The 19,429-nt window shown below is 40.3% G+C and overlaps 1 protein-coding gene across 2 annotated transcripts in view; it reads left to right on the top strand.

Annotated features, from left to right (window-relative positions):
* JADE3 (jade family PHD finger 3) overlaps nt 1-19,429 on the top strand; it is a 76,156-nt gene that overhangs the window by 46,908 nt on the left and 9,819 nt on the right. For both annotated transcript variants that reach the window (XM_045570426.1, XM_045570427.1), the window contains 3 exons: nt 7,444-7,601; nt 13,479-13,669; nt 16,354-16,565. In XM_045570426.1, the coding sequence (XP_045426382.1) occupies nt 7,444-7,601; nt 13,479-13,669; nt 16,354-16,565 (561 nt within the window). The remainder of the gene's footprint in view (nt 1-7,443; nt 7,602-13,478; nt 13,670-16,353; nt 16,566-19,429) is intronic.

Raw genomic sequence — 19,429 nt, 5'->3', positions numbered from 1 at the left:
CAACTATTCTTTTCAGTTCCACCTTCTTTGTCCTCCTTTTCTTGGGACTTCAATTTCGTGAATGTTATCTCTTTTGTTATTTTCCCACAGGTCCCTCAGACTCCAGGATTTTTTTCAGTGTATATTCTTTCTGTTGATCAGATTGGGTAATTTTTCTTCTTCCCTTATTCTTTATTCTGTTCATTCCATTCTTCTATTGAGCCTCTCCCCTGAGTTTGAGTTATTAAATTATTCCATTTCAAACTTTTCATTTGGTTATTCTTTATATCCTCTATATCTTTGTTGAAACTTTCAATTTATTCATTTCACAAAAGTGTTTGTAATTTCTCACTGAAGCATTTTTATGATGGGTGCTTTAACAATTCCTGTCAGATAATTCTAACATCTGTGGCATCTTGCTGTGAGTGTCTATTGTCTCTTCTCATTCCCACTTCTTCGTTTGATGAATGACTTTCCATTGTATCCTGGACTTTGGGGGAATTATGTAATCCGACACTAAGTCTTATTTAAACCTGTTTCCTCCGGCCTCCATAATAACCAGGCCGGTGGGGAAGAGGGTGCTGACCTATCACCAGCTGCAGAATTGCTAGGCTGTTCCCCTCTCTCTCTTATCTCTCTGGGAAAGGGGAGGGTTACTCATAACTTTCCTTACTCCTTGTTGCCTGCCTGATAACGGTGGTGCTGCGGTGGGAAGGGGACCCCGTTGCTGATGGGCTATAGTGACGGTCAGTCTCTACTCAGTCTCTGCTGATACCACCTTGAGGAGGGGGTCACCTTGTGATTACGGGGTGCAAGTGCATGGCAAGGCTCTCAGGTAATGTCCACGGACACCCCAACAATCTCCTTTTTAAATAAAATGTTTAAACATCTTTTTAAAAATATAATTCTCACACCGTACAATTTAGCCATTTAAAGTGTATAATTCAGTAGGTTTTAATATATTCACAGAGCTACGTAACCATTGGCACAATCCAAGTTTAAACCTTTTCTTCCCCCCAGAAAGCAACCCTCTTACCCATTGGTAGTGATTCCCCAACTCCTACTACCAGCCCCTGCCAACCAGTAACCTAATTTCTGTCTATGGGTTTGCCTATTCTGGATATTTTATATAAATGGAATCATAATATATAACCTTTTGTGTCTAGCTTCTTTCATTCAGGATAACATTTTTGGGTTTCATCCATGTTTTAGCATGTATCAATACTTCATCTTTTTATTACTGAATGATATTCCACTGTATGGATATATCAATTTTGTTTATCTATTCATTAGTTGGTGAACAATTGGATTGTCTCCATTTTTAAATTGTTACAAATAATATTGCCATGAGCATTCATGTACAAGCTTTTATGTGGACATGATGTTTTCAGTTGTCTTGAGTAACACCTAGGTGAGGAATATAGCCATGGACTATATGGTAAACTTATTTAACCATATGAGGGAATGCCAGATTTTTGCCCAAATAGGTTTCATCAGTTTACACTCCAATTCTCAAAAGGGCCCATGCTTTCTGGCCAGTGTGGCTCAGTGGTTGAGCATTGACCCATGAACCAGCAGGCTACAGTTTGGTTCCTGGTCAAGGCACATGCCAGGTTTGTGGATTCAATTCCCAGTAGGGGGTGTGCAGGAAGCAGCTGATCAATGTTTCTCTCTCATGGATGTGTCTCTTTCTCTTTCTCTCTCCCTCCCTCCCTCCCTCCCTCTCCTTTCTTCTCTCTCTCTAAAAAAATCATTAAAAACATATTTTTAAAAAGGGGCACATGCTATTAAAGATGTTTTTAAAAAGCTAGTTGCCCTAAAACACATAGTACTATATGACCAATTTGACTTTATTAAGAAATTTTCCATTCTTTCTCAGAAGCCAGGATATTTTCACCTATTAGTGTTGCTGGTCTATAAAAAAATATTAACCTCTTAAAGGACTGGCTGCATATCATCTGTAAGCTCAGAGTCTCACTTCTGATGTCCCAAACTTTCATAACAGCAGAGTGAAAGCTCATATATTTTAACTCAGCAGAAAACACTGCAACACCCTCAAACAGAGCCTGTTTACATAACTTTATCTGTTTTTCTAACAAGCTAGATTGTGTTGTTTTCTGGCCTGCAGCAGATAAAAGGCACTAAGCTTGCAAACGCTCACTTATTGCACAAGAAGGGACATTGAAGGATGGAAAAAAACTCGCAAAGCAAACCTCATGTCATCTCTTTTGTGAAAATTGCCCAGATCTCCAAGTCAGACTCAATTGCCCCCTCTCTTCCACTACCAAGATGTATACAACTCTGTTTGTTACGGGGTAGGAGGAATACCCAAACCTACCATGCAACCCCAGTACATTGCTTCCTGCAATTGATGTTCCAGTTAATGTCAGCCCATAGCTATCAAACATGTCCCATTTATTTTTTTATAAGAAACTTGAGAATTCAACTATTTGAAAACCATTTCCATGAAAAATATTTGCATCATTTTTAAAGTTTTTTAAACTTAGAAATTGCATATGCTTTGCCGCATTGGAAAAATCAGTGTGTGACATAATGTCTTGCGGATCTTGGTGCCTTTGTTACCTATGAGAATAAGCTTGTATTCTTTTTAGGTTCTCTCAAGTCTGAGCGATCGATTCTTCTAGAGAACCTGAAAATCTTGCCTTAAGATTGTATAGTTCTAAGAAAATCGCTTAAAGTTAACTCTTTTTAGTTAAATATAGTTACCGTGTTTGCAGCTGTTTTTTTAGTGCTTGGGGGTGACACATCTGTTCGTGGTCACTTATGTACGGTTTCGGATTTAAGTGGCTATGCACCAAAACTGATCAATCTCTTTCTGATTCGTTCACAAGGACCAGACAGTGTTCCCCTTTGTGTCATACAGGAAGTAAATGTTTGGCTTTTCCTCTCAAAAAAAGTCACAGAAATGTTCAGTCTAGCTGTGCTTTAAGAAACTGCCCACTGAGAGATGTTAATGGAGCAGTAAAAGGACATTTTCATTTAGTGGCTCTGGCAGGTTAAGCATTGATATTCTAATTGAATTCATAGTGAGGCCTCCTTTGTTTCTGCGAGCATCTGAGAGGCCAAGATGTGCATGCACTGTTGGATTTGGCATAGTTTCTGGGCTGTATGTTAGCCTGTGAATCCCCTCTTTGACCATAAATGAGCAGTTATCTGGTAAGTATAAAGTCTTTTTGTTTCAGGAACTTTTGGGGAAACTACCAGTGCATGTAAAATAGGCACACAATTAAGAACGTGTAAAACTTCTCAACTTCATTACCTAGGACTAGGTTAGAAGCAAGTCATTCATAATCTTTAATTTAGCAACAGATAGCCATGTTTTATTTTGTGAAGTCTCTGTGTTAGGTCTGATCAGATCATTGAATCGATACCCCTCCCCTGGGAACTAACCTTTAGGCCACTTCATAACCGACAATCAATAAAATATATTTTAAAAATACCTTTTCTTATCAGAAGCAGATCCATGGAACCAGTCTAGCGAATACAGGGTTGGAGCAAAAGTAGTGTACAGGTGTGAATACGCAAAACACAATTTATTCTTACATTATTGCTTATTGTATTATTTTATTTTTTATATATATTTTATTGATTTTTTTACAGAGAGGAAGGGAGAGAGATAGAGTTAGAAACATCGATGAGAGAGAGTCATCGATCAGCTGCCTCTTGCACGTCCCCTACTGGGGATATGCCCACAACCAAGGTACATGCCCTTGACTGGAATCGAACCTGGGACCCTTCCTTCAGTCCGCAGGCTGACGCTCTATCCACTGAGCCAAACCAGCTTCGGCTTATTGTATTATTTTATATGAGCAACTGTAAGTCTACTTTTGCCCCACCCTGTATATTTCACATCACTTTGAAGATATCTGCCTGAGTACTGAGCTCACATTCCCATCTCCTCTTTAACATGTTACGTTCTGCATCATGCTTGAGATATTTGACGTCTATAGTAAGACAAGACAGACTCTGCCTGTGTAAAGATGCCTCTCTAGAAACCTTGGATCTGGTGCTATTTAATCTGGTCAGCTTATGAAATTGAAATCAGGCTTATAAGTCTGCTTTTTCCCCTCTAAAGGCAGAAGGGAAAGATTATCATAGTCATTAGATTTTGGGGACGTCTGGTCACCTTAGTTTAGAGTGTTCAGCAAAATGGTTGATTCTCTTTTTTCCACTAGCCACCCGAGCTCTGTGCAAAACATGTTAAATGGCTATGTCTATGGTCTTCTCTTACCCCCTAATACAAAGCATTATGTATTAAATCACCAGTTTTTGTTGTCTGTAGACTTAATTTTCTCCCTGCAGAGCACCCAATTAACTTTAATTGGCTTGGATTCTTGGTTAAAAAGGTCATATTGTTGCTGAAACCGGTTTGGCTCAGTGGATAGAGCGTTGGCCTGCGGACTGAAAGGTCCCAGGTTCGATTCCGGTCAAGGGCATGTACCTGAGTTGCGGGCACATCCCCGGTAGGGGGTGTGCAAGAGGCAGCTGATCGATGATTCTCTCTCATCGATGTTTCTAACTCTCTATCCCTCTCTCTTCCTCTCTGTTAAAAATCAATAAAATATATATTTTTTTTAAAAAAGAAGAAGGTCATATTGTTGCCACCTGGCCACCCATGTTTAAGGTTGGTGTTCTCTACTTTGCTCAGGTCATATTATTACTTCTAAATCAGAAGTGGGAAACCTTTTATCTGCCAAGGGTCATTTGGATATTTATAGCATCACTAGTGGCCCAGTGCACAAATTTGTGCACATTGAAAGGAAATTAATTAGAAGAAATATTTTAATATTACTATTCGCCCTTTCTCTATAATAGAAGTGTCAACCAAATTCATGATCGACAATAGCAGATTGAAACACACACGTGCATTTGGCACCAGCTTGCTTTATAGTCAAACATTTCACACTTTAACCAAATGTCTGTGAAGAGTTTTTGAGAGCTTTAGATGTATTGCGCATGTGCGAGTCAACTTAGCCTTTTATATATATAGAATAAACTTGCTTAATTAGACCTGCTTTCTGATTTGGCTAAACTTTTTCCAGCCTGGTAAAGCATCCCAACTTCTCTTTCAGGTAATTGTCAGCAACACAGCAGTAAATATCAACACAAAGCACATTTATTATTGTAGATCACACAAGGAGAACAAAGGGTAAAATATTGAACTGCAGCAGTGTTTGACTATATTCTGCACAGTGAGAAAACCTGAAGTCATTTGCAAGGTCCACCATTTCTTACTTCTTTTTAGTCGGGTCAAGTTTCTAAACTTTCTAAATCTCCGTTTTCCTGCTAATGAAAATAGGATTCCACTGAGTCTTCTATCTACCTACTCCAGGACTTCTGTGAGGATCAAATGAGATGAGGCACGGGAAAACGCTTCACAGACATTTGCTTAAAGTGTGAAATGTTTGACTATAAAGCAAGTTGTGTTCCTAGGCTGAAGAAACTGCAATGAGGCTAGTCTCTAGGGAGAGGAAGCCAGGCATTGCTACGTGACAGCATTACCCAGCGTCCACAGCAACCGTTGCTGGGTTGGGCTGTTTGCTGCATTTTGCACCATGGCGTATTGGCAGAGTAGGCTATGATTTGGTGGGGTGTCACTCCGAGGTGGTGGTAGGGCCTGTGTCCCACGTGGGGGAAGCCAAGTGTTGCTTTGTGGGCGCCAGGACCACTGTGCCATTTCTTTGTATATGGCCAATGCACATCATGGCAGCTCCTGTGTTGAGCATCTGCCCCCTGGTGGTCAGTGCGTGTCAGCAACCGGCCAGACCGTTAGACACTTAGCATTTTATATATATAGATTCGCAGGCCATACAAAATTATCAGCTTAAAAATTAGCCTGCTATATTTCGTCAATCGTTTAATTAACTCACCCCTAATGCCTTGGCAGGACCAGATCAGATGATCTCAGGGCCATATATGGCTCCAGGGCCAGATGCAGATGTTCTTCCCTAAGTGGAACCAATAAGTATTTGCAGAGTCATCCCTGGAAAGTAGCAAATGGAATGAGTCCTCATTCATTTAAATGGCATCATTTGATTATGTGCTAGTTCATCCTATACTCTGTGAAATGTCAGTTTGAATAGAACTGTACCAGCTGAGATTTAATTGCTTCGTTGGAAATGCTCTGTGCCTCTACTTTCATGTTACACACGGTCTGGACAGTGTTTCTCCCCAGAGAACCTTTATTAGCATTAAAGGCTAAAATGTTCGCTCAATAGCATCTCCCCCTTTGATCTTCTAGAAATGTGGGCACATTTGTCTTCAGCCTGCAAGTTTTTTCTTTCTTTCTTTCTTTTCTTTCTTTCTTTTTTTTTTTTTTTTCAGAATGAGAAATGAGTAGGTGAGGTTTGGACCAGTGTATGCTTGCTTTTATGTGAAATTGTATTTCCTTGTTGCTTAGATGTTAACTGGGACTCATCGCTGACATTGTTGCAGGACTAATGGCATACTTACGAACTCAGCCAGACTTCCCTTTCTCTTGTTGAAAAGGCAAAATCACAAAGTTTAGGTGCCACCACCACTGAAGTCACGTTTCCAGGCTGGTGAGCACATCTCTGTGCCCCTTAGTCACCTGGGGGCCCTTTCAACTAGAGGACAATAGTACATCAGAGTTGAGCTGGATCCTCATTCCCTTATTGTCAGTACCTCGTTGTGCTTAGGACGCAGAAAATGAACTATAGCCAGTCTCTCTGTTTCTTCAATCTAATCACAGGAGAACATCACACAAACCCAAATTGTAGGGACATTCTATCAAATACATGACCAGAATTCTTCAAAAGCCAAGGTCGGAAGGACTGAGAAACTGTCACAAATTGGAGGATACTAAGGAAACATAAAAACTAATTGCAATGTGGGATCCTGGTTGAATTCTGGAATGGAAGAACATGGGGGAGGTGGGATTAGTAAAATTTTAATCAGGTCTGTAGATTAATAGTGTTGTAACAATGTGGGTTTTCTTGTTTAGGTAATTATATGCTTGTTGTATATGGTGTTAACATTAAAAGAGACTATGTGAAGGGTGTATGGGAGCTTTGTACTATTTTTGTAACTTTTCTGTTAGTCTAAAATTATTTCTGAATAAATAAATAAAAATACGCTAATGGCTAAATAAAAAATTGTAAGTTATCAGAGGGATACTTGTTGCTTAACTTTAGAGAGTTATGGTTTGTTTTATATAAACTGTTTTATTTAGATTAACCTGTATTGTTCATTTAAATTCAAGGAACCCAAGAAAATAATTCAGAAAGGAACCCTTTGTTTACTCTTCATAAAATCCAGAGCAAACTGGCTTCCGGTCAATGCTTCAAACCTCTTCCAAATAGGAGTTGATCTGGCCATTTAGGAAGTTAGAAATATCTTCTCTGTTGAAGTATAGAGTTGGTGGGTCTTTTAAAAATAACAGTAAATATTTTTAGTTCATTCAGTCTGTGTGCACTCTTCCAGGTGTTCCGGAAGGACCTCATCAGTGCCATGAAGGTTTCGGATTCTCAATACATTGAGCCTGACAGCTATTACATCTTTACTGATACATGGAAGGAAGAATGGGAAAAAGGAGTCCAGGTGCCAGCCAATCCGGACACACTTCCACAGCCAACCCTCAGGTATTTGCATGCTTGCATCTTTGACTTAGGGAACGAATGTTCTTATGTTTATCTGTGTGCTGCTTGGGGAGAGACTTGGAGTGGCTAATTCCACATTATAACACTAAGTCACATACCATGTTCACCAGTCCACTCAGACTACTGGCAGAGTATACAGGTCTGACTCAATAATCAGTAGCATGTATTAGTCTTTATTAGAGCATTCATTACATAACCCCATAATAACCCTATTAATACATAACCCCGTGATAATTTGTTTCATCATAGAAGGACCTTATAGTGATAACATCTATAAATAGAAGGCCAAAACACAGAGAGCTTGTAAAATGCATGAACACACATGAAAGGGGGTGGCTGTAACAGTTGGGTTGCCTGTAAGCACATGACCTTCATTTGCAAAGACTTGAGAAGAAAGTTGGAGCAGAAGAGGTTTTGGTTTTGTGGGAAGGAGAGAGGACTTTTCTGCCAGAGGAAGTAGTAAGTTCAACTCCTCAAGAGTAATGACTGGTTTGGGAGCCGCTTTTTATTACTCATCTCTGTGTTCCTAGTGCTTTGCAGAAAGGCTGGCTTGAAACAAAATCTATACTTACAATAGGGTAATATGTAAATTGGTCAGGATGCTGTCACATAATGACCAATCAGCAGGAGGGCAGGGCAATGAGCTGTCAGCAACAGAGAGCTACAGGAGGGCAGGGCAGCAAGCTACGTGCGGTGGAGAGCTATGAGCAGCGCTGGGCAGGTTGGCCATCTGAGGCGTGGCAGTGAACTACTTCCGCATGGATTCGGGCACAGGGCCACTAGTGCTTGGTATAAGTTTGAGTGAGTGAGTGAGAGCGAGCGAGCAATGGAAAAGAGGGAAGGAAGGAAATAGCAACAGATAAAGGGGTTGGTGGGACCTCTTGGATACTATGAGAAATTACACATCTTATTGTACATCTATTTCTAGTGCATATTAGGTTCATAAAGGGCAGAAATCACATGCCTAGTGGTAATGAGGGTACCACCTCCTCCCGTGGTGTCAGTGGAGGAGGCCGCATAGGGAGCAGTAGAAAGGTGCTTTTTCCATTTCCAGTGGGAGAGATATCAGTGGAGGCTTCATGGGGACCCAGAACTCCCAGCTCGCCCAGCAGGAGCAGAGAGTCCATGTCCCTTGGATGTCAGCAGAACATTTGTTCTGGAAAAAAAAAATTTTAATATATTTTTTAAAAATTTTAAGGATCACTGAACAATCATAACTTTCTCCATTGATTATTCAGGTTGCTTTTCACAATTTCAGCTGCACAGTCATTTTTACAGTACCATACCACTGTGCAGAAACAAGGACATTGTAATCTGTAATGATAGCACATCAGTAGTTTTCTGGAAGGAGACAGTGGAGCAGGAGGGTACAAGGAAACTTTAATTATCTTGGTTGTGGTGTTGGTTACAGATCTAACTTATTTATTTGTACATTTAAAATACATGCAGTTTCACGTATGTCATTTATACCCCACTAATGTTATACACACTCATTATATGTATATAAACTGTAAACTACAAATAAAGGAGTATATAGATAGGAAAATGTGATTTATGGCACATTAAAAAAGACACAACAGCATGGCTCAGTGGTTGAGCATTGACCTATGAACAGGAGGTCATAGTTCAAACTGGTCAGGGCACCACCTGGGTTGTGGGCTCGATCCCCAGTGGGGGGGCATGCAGGAAGCAACTGATTAGTTATTCTCTCTCATCATTGATGTTTCTATCTCTCTCTCCCTTCCTCTCTGAAATCAATTATATATATATAATTTTTAAAAGACAATAAGAGGTGACTATAGGCTACCTAACTGCAAAACCCCTACTAGTCAAATAGTAGGTTTCCAATACACAGTTTATTATAAGAAGAATAAGACAAAGGAAGCAAATTGGAAAATGGGTAGATGTTAGGAAAGAAAATATTTTTTTCACTTGATTGAAAAAGTTTAGTGTAAGTAAACATACACTACAACTAATGAGTGACATTGTAAATCAAAATAGAAAAGTAGTAGGTAGGAGGGCTTCTGTAAGTTCCAAGTTTGTCACATGACCACCATGGGCTTTTATAAATGTCCTGCTTGATTTCATAAAGAGATAATGTATATAGAATTCACATACCATAAAATTCAGTCTTTTAAATTGTGTGGTGGTTTTTGGTATACTCACAGAGTTATGAAACTACCACCACTATGTAACTCCAGTTTGGAGGCAACAAGTCCAAGATCAAGTTGCCACCAGGCTTGGTGTCCAGTGATAGACAGCTGCATTCTCTCTGCATCCTCACATGGCCTTCCCCTTGTGTGCACGCAGAGAGAGGGCGGGGGTGGGGAAGGAAGGGATGGATGGATACATCTGCTATCTCTTCTTCTTCTTCTTTTCCTCCTCTTATAAGGACAACAGCCCTATCAGATTAGGTCCCCCCCTTGTAACCTCACTTCACCTTGTCTCCTTATAGGCCCCATGTCCAAATCAGTCACCCTGGGAGTTAGGATTTCAGCATATTAACCTACTTGGTACTAAAGTTCCATTTTCTAAATTCCAAAATAATATTTTTGTCACTAATTCTCATAGACTTTCCCGTCTATCATTATAAATACAAGAATGTCTCCTTGTGACTGTGTATTAACTTTACCTTTTACCCACACATTTCCTTGCCTTTGGTGTTAACTGGTTTGGTCTATAATCTTTTTATTGCCATATACTCAGTTCTAAGTCAGACCTTAGTAGTGACATAGGAAAATACACATATGAAAAGACGAGCGAGATAACATCATTTGTTATCATTATGAAAAGTTCTACATTGAAGTATAATATATACCCAGAAAAGTAACCAAAGTATAACTGTATAACTCAGTGACTTTCCGTGAATTAAACACGCTCATTTAACTGCCACCTAGATGAAAAAATACAGCAGTACCAACAGCCTAGAAGCCCTCTCTCCGTTCCTGCCCACTAACGGACCTCCGCACATAGGTGGTCATTTTGCCAGTTTTTGAACTTCACATCGGTCCTCATTGTGCCTGTGAGAGTCATCCATGCTGTTGCATGCAGTAGATCACTAAGCTCCACTTCTGTGTCATGTTCCATTGTGTGACTGTCCCACATTTTCTTTTCCCATCCTGCTCTTGGTGGATATTTGGGTTGCTTCCAGTTTTCAGCTTTTATGACAAATGCTAATATGGACATTTTCTTCACCTTTTAATAGACACGTGTTTACTTTTTTGTTAAGTATATCCCTGAGAATGGGTTTGCTAGGTCATAGGATATATATACGCACAGCTATCATATCAGCTGCCAAATGGGTTAGCAGAGTGATGTCCCAGGTCACACTCGCACGGGCAGCCTGTGAGAGGTCTGTCTGCACCACTTCCTGTGAGCACAAGGGATTGTCAGTTTCTGGTCAGTCTAGCCATTCCGGTGGGTAATAGTGATTGGTTTCCATTTGTATTTGTGTGATAACTAATGAGGTTGAGAGCCTTTATTTGTCAAGTATCTAATCAAGTTTTTTTGCCCAGTTTTTAATGGGACTATCTGTCTTTTTTTCTGATTGAGTTGTAGAAGTTTGTTCTATACAGGATGGGGCAAAAGTAGGTTTACAGTTTTGAGTACGCAAAACACCAAGTTTATTCTTGAATTCTTTGCTTCACCCTGTATAGTTGGTTAAAAAAAAAAAAAAAAAAAAAGAGGTTTTCCAGTTTCTTCCTTCATGGTTAATGGCTTTTGTCTTATTTAAAGTATTGTTGCCTATCCCAAAGTCAAAAAGATATTCCCCTGTTTTCTTCCAGAAGCTTACTAAACATATTAGTTTAATTTTAAAACACATCGTCTGCCTCATTTCACATAAAATGTGAGACAATTGAGATGAATAGTTATCAAATATTCTGCCTTTTAGAAAAAGCTGAATCTTGGGGGGAAAATAGATATTCTATAATTACCTCATATGGCATGCACCAAAAATGCACAGCGTATTTAATCTCACAGTATATTTAATCTCACAGTCTCTGGAGCATTCCTACGCTGGTCTTGTCCTTTTCCGTTGGGCTGATTTCAGTTGGAAGCAGGCCTCTGGCAGCAGTTTCCAAATTTTCAGCTTCAATTAATACTCTCAGGTTCTGATTTTTTCCTCCAATATCTGTTCCCTTTGGCTTTAAGAACTCTATACGGTAGAAAAATTAACATATACAAATGTGTGTAGTTACCACCTTTATTCAACGTATATTATTTGGAATCATAAGCTTTTGGAAGGATGCTTAGGAGGAAATATTTACTGTGTTTACAGAGTGGACTTGGCCTGTATATTTATATGTCTTCATATGAATACATTTGTGTTTATGAGTCTACCTACATATATAGTAACTCTAGAATAAAGAATCTGGCTCCAGACAAACAATTTTTATTATTTCATGATGACATACATATCTCTTTCTTTCTTTTTAAATGGCCCACTCTGTTCTTTAAAATAGCCAGAGAATAATCATTCAGATTTCCCGCTGGTTATGTTTTCTGGTGCTTCATGCATACCTAAGACATCAGTTGTACAATAGGTCATTGGTATGAGAAACTTCTATTAGTTCCCTTGCTTGATTTACTTGCCTTAGGCTCTTAAGTGTTAGAAAGGGGAAGGGGAAATACGGATTTGCTCTGGATTATGAAGAAGTTGATGGAAGATCAGGAATCTTTACTCCCATCGTGTGGCCCTGGCTCAGACTTCTAGTCACTAGCATTTATGGCTGAGAAATACCTTAAGTTTGTGTCTGTCCACAGCCTCTTGACTTAAACTCACCTGCACAAATAGTGAAGAGAATAAATATAACAGCAATAACAATGACATATTTTATTTAATTTATTGAGGTGACATTGGTTAATAAAATTATATAGGTTTCTGGTACACAATTCTATAATACATCATCTGAATAGCATTTCGCTAACTGGAATAAGCCAGTCAGAAAAGGACAAGCACCATATGATTTCACTCATATGTAGAATCTATTGAACAAAATAAACAAACAAAATAGACTCAGACTCATAAACGGAGAGCAGACTGACAGGTGTCAGAGGGGGTAGGGGTGGAAACGGTGAAGGGATTAAATAAAGAAATAAATTCATAGACAACAGTATGGGGAGGTAGAAGAGAGTATAGGGATAAATGATGATGGAAGGAGACCTGACTTGGGGTGGTAAACAATGACATTGAACCTTTATTTTTTACTATACACTATACTGAGCACTTATATATTTTATTTCATATACTAACCATAAGAGCCCTAAAAGTTTGATATTATTTTATCATAATTTATGATTATCACCCTGGTTTTTTAGCTAAGGAAACTGAATCGTGTAGAAATTAATTGCCCAAGATCGCCATATGTGAGTGGCAGAAGAAAAACAGGCTTATATGAGTCTGCAGGCCGCACTCTTTACTACCATCCTGCATTGCCTCCATGGCAGAAAAGCACGAGCTTAAATATATCTTTGGTGTGGAATCTGGCTGTGCCTCTGTGCGAATGTCACTTCCTCAGTTTCCCCTTCTAAATAAACTTGGTGGCCATTGCACCAAGAACACAAAATGCAGCATCTTATGAGAACGAATGGTACTGTGGACCAGGGAGCCATGAGGATAAAGGAGGCATTTCATCGGCAGTCAGTGTTCAGAGATGAGAAAAATGGAATTTGTAGAACCGTTTGCTTCCTAGAAAGGGATCTGCCATTCCTCCCAGCGGGCAGAGCAGGGGATTTCCACGGGGTAGACGGGGAGCATTGAACCCCACTCTGTGGCCTGAGTCCCTTTGGGCCCATCAGCCACGGCCTGCCATCTGTCATTTGTTGATTTTTATCAGTGTCTGTCTGTCGCTTTTCTAGGATTATCGCCGATAAGGTCGAGGATGTTCTATTTACCCGCCCCCGGAAGTACATCCATTCCTCCAACTCCGAGGACTCGGAGCTGGGCTACGTGAACATCACGGAGCAGGCGGCAGCCGTGTGCCGATACGACCTGGACGATATGGACATGTTCTGGCTGCAGTCCCTCAATGAAGAGCTCGAGCAGATGGGTGAGCCGTTTTCTCCCAACTGAGTTGTTCCCTGATTCAACATGCGATTTCTTTTTCAAGTTGTCAGAACCATTGAAATCGTTTTCATCTTGGGGCTTCCTTTCTTTGCTGGCCTTCTTGTTCATTTTCTCCTTGATTTTTATCTTCACGAGGCATCATTAGAAATGCTTAAATAGATTGAAATCGAGCAATAACATTTCAATTGGACCTTGTCTGCCCTTATCCGTGGCGAATAGCGTAGACAGGGTGGCATGTAGGTTTCCCAGTTCTGAGTGAGCGTGACCATGGCTGACTGGTGATTGGCTTTCTGGTTGAGAAGGATCTGGAGACTGGTTCCTCCCTCGACCCTGAAAAGCACTCAGATCACTGAGCGGGGCAGGTATCGGCCCCCTCCCACCTCCTCCCCGTGGGGAGAAGCTCCAGCTTTGGCATGAACACCACCACAACTGACAGTCTGATGTGACCACGACACCTTAATACAGATCTTGTCATTCTGCCAAAACAGATGTGAGCTACCTCCAGTGAGTTCTAGAGTTCTCATGCAATTCTCAAAAATAAAATGAAGCAAAAATAAAACTTGGAAGTAAGCATAAAAATGATTTCAGAGAGGCTGCCTGCCATACTGTGCCATCCCAGCAATTCTGGGAAACTAGGCTGAAAGGACGCTCCCTCCATACTTACATACAACTCTTTCTTACCTGCCTTCACCCCGAGCAGTGCCTAAGGTCCGAGAGGTCCTGTGGAACCGGGGGTGCTTTTTCATTCCTCCATGTGAGGTACAGTGAAGGATGCATTTGATTTCATTTTTGTTGGCATCTCATTTGTTCATTTTCTTCCCTCCGTCCTCCTCTCTTCCTCCCTTCCTCCCTTCCTTCCTCCCTTCCTTCCTCCCTCCCTCCCTCCCTCCCTCCCTTCCTTCCTTCCTTCCTTCCTTCCTTCCTTTCCTTCCTTCCTTCCTTCCTTCCTTCCTTCCTTCCTTCCTTCCTTCCTTCCAAATGCATGTGAACAATAAATTAAAACAGTATTAACCCAGTTTGGCATAATGGTGTTACCTATTCTACCAGTAACCAACACTTACTCCTTGCTTCTTAAAACTCTTCGTTTTATGTCTTTTCTTACTCTGCCTTCTGAGAGGAGGGGAGGGGAATTTGGGGTGGAGACCATGAAGAGAAGGAAATAAAAGACTGACAGGGAAAATCAGAGTGGAGGGCGTAATCAACTGGATGGACAGCTGGATGTGTGGTGCTTATGGGCCATGTAACATCCATGTACATTACAGCGTTATGGTGCTGCCTTCGCCGTGACGTCACCCTGTGACAAGATCCCTTTGGGATTGTGCACTTAACTCTCTTTGGATAGTTTGTTTAAATATGCTTTTTTATTTAGGTATAGCTTTAGATTTACAGAAAAGCTGTACATTTAATACAGTTACTGTGTACCCCTCACACAGTTTCCGTTTCCCCTAATGTTAACATCTCACTCACCATGGCTCAGTTGTCAAAGCTGAGAAACTAGCACAGGTACATTGCTGTTAACTAAATTCCAGCCTTCGTTGGGTTTCCATCAGTGTTTTTACTAATGGCCCTTTTCTGTCCCAGGATCCATCCCATGCAGGATACCACACTGTAATTAGGCTTGGGTGAGATTTAAAGAATTGCCTTATCTCAAGCATTCCTTTAGGGTGAATGATATTGTAGTGAGGCTAATAAGAGCTAAAAAAACAAACCCTTGAAAACAACATTAAATTAAGCGTTTTTTTGGCTCAGATTAAGGAATTTTAAAAATTGAGTGCTTACTACAGACCACCAGGCACTAGACTAAGTAGGGTATTAGTATTACTTCATCTCAGCCTCACAAGAAATCAGTGAGTTTGACATTATCTTTATTCTACAGATAAGAACACTAAGCCCTCAAGAAGATACATAGCTTGTCAAAGTTTACACAACCAATATGCGGTCAAGTTGGAACTTGAATTCAAGTGCTCTTATAACCAGACACTCAAACTCTTTCACTCTAGGGAAAACAGAGTAATTGGTCTTGGCTGAAAAAAATGAACTACCTGAGTAGGTTTTTTTTATTTTATAAGTAGTTACAATATTAAAAGGTAGTTTATGTGGAATTTCAGGGTTTTTAGGATATTTTCTATTACAAATTAAGTACAGTACTTGGGTAAATTTGTTTGGATCCTTTTGAGAATTATTTCTAGTATAATCATATGTACAGTACCTAGAATTTTCTTTTCTGACTTAATACCTTTTTTATGAAAATGTTCTTATTTAGTCATTAGATGTGCTCATTGGGACTAATTTGCTAGTGCTGATTTATATCTAAATAGTTATGTGACTCTAATTATTTTCTAATGCTACAAGTTAACACGTTCAAAATTACAAAGCTCAGTGGAAGTCCTCCCTCACTGGAAATAAGAGAAAAGGCAGAGAGATTTAGGAAGAGACTAGCTAGGATTTCGATAGAAAATGTAGAAGGGTCAATAATATTCCTTACAAGGAATATGGTGAAATACATTTCTCCTTCATGTGTTGAGCACTAATATGTGAAGAGAGGTATGAGAGTAGCTCTAGTAAGTGATCCTTTGCCATCTCCTCACCCCTGCACCGGGCTCACAGTGGGTGATTGGGAATGCCAGTTGGCTGGCAAGTGGATTGATTGCTTGTATTTCTGTGCAGGATGTGAGCAAGTTGATGAAAACCTGATGGAGAAGACAATCGAAGTCCTGGAACGTCAGTGCCATGAAAACATGAAACATGCTATCGCCACGGAGGAAGGGCTAGGCATAGAGTATGACGAAAATGTGATCTGTGATGTGTGCCGGTCTCCTGACAGTGAAGAAGGGAATGACATGGTGTTCTGTGACAAGTGTAACATCTGTGTGCACCAGGTCAGTGAGAGCGAGGCCGCCACCTCCTGTGGTCAGCCTTGCTGAGCTCAGTCACCTCCGGCACCCATATCTAACCTTCTGTGTTAGAAGGTACTCAAAATTATTCCGTGACCAATTGGGTCTTTTTCTTCATTTTGCTTGTGTCCTTTGAATACTGAATTTTAAAATTTATCTTTACCAGTTGTTGTTATTTATATTACACCCTTAGAGAGAAAATCTTTACCATGTAAGCATGAACTTAAGTATCTCACCATACAAGTTCACAGTCCCTTCTCTGCATTTCCAGAATTTTAAAGCTCTGAAACTGTAGAAATTTTTTGCCCAAGTTTGGCACCGAAACTATTTTAGGTAGGGGCAATAGAAGAAGTCACCCAATATGAGACTATTTATAGTCTTTAACTTATTTCGTGTAGCCATATATTTTTAGAGAAAGGTTCATGTATTTAGTTATATGGTACTGCCCCTGGTCCCATTGGGGAGTAATATACCGTGTATGTACTCTACTACTTTCCTAAGATCTGAGCAGTCCTGCATTTCCTAATTTTCCTCACTTTAGGGTTTTCAGATAAATGATTGTGGATCTGTAGTGAGCTTAAAGCGGATAGTGCAAAGGTCATCTTTACATATTTTCGGACTGTGCTTCCCAGTTGGGATAAAATATTAAGGAATTGTTTTGGGGTTCTTTGACTAACAATGCAATGAGCATAATAATCCTCCTCGAGAGTATTTTGTTTGTTTGGAAAACATATCCAGTAATGACTGTAAATGATGCCCTTTCATCACATAGAAAGAGATGACAGTAACACCCGCCCAGGCCCTGCAGAGTGTAAGCTGGTACGCATGGACGCTGGATGTTGTGCACAGGAAGTTTCATATAAAACAGATTCTTCCATAGTGAGAATACTCTCTCAGTGCTGAAGCGCTACTTGGGTTAGAGCTCCCTCTGGTGACGGAGAAGTAACTTAGAATGATTTGGAAGTTTTACTCAACAGAATCATGAGCATGATATTTACCGTATTTTTCGGACCATAAGACGCACTTTTTTTCCCCCAGAAGTGGGGGGGGAAAGTCCCTGCGTCTTATGGTCCAAATATAGCCTACACATATACTTTTAAAAAAAGTTTTTTTACTTGCCCGGCTGTGTGGTCTCTGTGTGCTTGCCCGGCTCTAAAATGGTTCTAAATGCTGCTGTTTACTTTACAGGGTTGATTACATGTGTTTATGACTGTGATGTTGGGTTTTAATGCACATAAAATATTTTAGGACACTATTTGTTTCAGAATCTTTTTTTCTTCATTTCCCTTCTCTAAAAACTGGTGCGTCTTATGGTCCGGAGCGTCTTATGGTCTGAAAAATACGGTAGTAAACATAATTTTGCCTCTTTACTGCCACCATATTATGTCAAGTGTTTGTTCCTCTGTACCTATAATACACTTATGGTCAGTATTTTAGAAGAGAGATTTGCATCAACAGACTTCAGAGTTTAGCAATGAACTTGAAATTTTTTCATTAAAACTATGAAAATGGAGATCATTCCAAGTCCCTTTATGTGTTCCATTGTCTGCTTCTCAGCCCAGGTATTGAATACTCAGACTGAGACCTAAATTAATTGCCTGAAGGTACATGCTCATAGTTTTTTCTATCTGTCACGTATTAGTATATCATGTTTGGCAGAGTTTATGCCCCTGAAATTATATTGAAAACATGTGTTCATGTGCATGTGCAATTTTCTCAAGAGAGTCCACAGCTTTCGTCATTTGTGGTCTAGAAAAAGCTGAGGACCACTGCTATGAAATAAAAGCTTCTATGATCCTGTGACCATGAGTACACAAGGCCCGGTAAATGATTTTCTACCCGATAGAATGGCCAGCAGATAAAGTTCTGAATCAGCATTGGTTTTGGTCTTCCTTCCACTGGAAGAGGCTCTGCTTATGGAAAGAAGCTTGCTTTACTTTCCTGGTGATCTTTCCGGCCTCAGAGAAAGGAAAGATTTCAAAGTGAAGAACCCTGTGTGGGCAGCCTGGTTGGAGTCCAGCTTCCGTTCTTGAGCTAAATTAATTTGTTCTTCCGAACCACCGACTCGGGCTTCACATAGAGAGAGAGCGAATTTGAGATAAATGGATGGTAAAGGACTACCTCCAGTGACCTTCCAATCTCACTGAGGAGATGGAGCATTATAGCCTAAGTAGAGAAGACTACATGACACAGACCACATATCTGGGGAGGGAAACTATAGAGTAGAGGGTGCAGATTGAGAGTTGAGGCGCAGCGGGCCGTAAAGCAGGGTCCAGCAAATGTTTTCTTTGAAGAGCCAGACAGTAAACATTCTAGACTTGGAGGGCCAATGCAGTTTCTGTGTTACGTTTTTTAAAAACATCCCTTTTAAAATATGAAAATTATTCTCAGTTTGTTTGGCTTTACAAGACGGGCCTTGAGTAGTTTGCCCAACCTCTGGGTTAGAGGGAGCGAGGGTAAGAGCAGAAGGACTTTCTAGAGGGTTTGTTGCTGTGCAGTGGCATATCAGAATAATCTGACAGACAAACAGAGGAAGGGTTGAAGGTGTAAAGGGAGCAGAAGATAATTCAGAAATAAATTAATGTAGACACACACGCTATGCTGACTTGGATGGTGCAGTTATGGTGGGGATGGCAAGGAAGGTCAGTCTAAGGGTCACTCAGAAGAGTGGCCTAACCAGCTCCAGGACAGTAGATGAAGGAAGGTGGATAATACAAGACTAAGGATTTGGTCTGGAAGGTGGGAAGCATGGTGATACGGATAGAGAGTCTGGAAAAGGGCCAGTTGGGTGGGAGTGTGATGCAATGGTAACGGTTGTTAACTTCTGTGTGAGCTGTGGGTGAACTCCT

The sequence above is a fragment of the Pipistrellus kuhlii genome, unplaced genomic scaffold, assembly GCF_014108245.1.
Source record: "Pipistrellus kuhlii isolate mPipKuh1 unplaced genomic scaffold, mPipKuh1.p scaffold_m20_p_32, whole genome shotgun sequence".
NCBI classification, from domain to species: domain Eukaryota; kingdom Metazoa; phylum Chordata; class Mammalia; order Chiroptera; family Vespertilionidae; genus Pipistrellus; species Pipistrellus kuhlii.
This window is presented reverse-complemented; position numbering and strand designations above follow the sequence as displayed.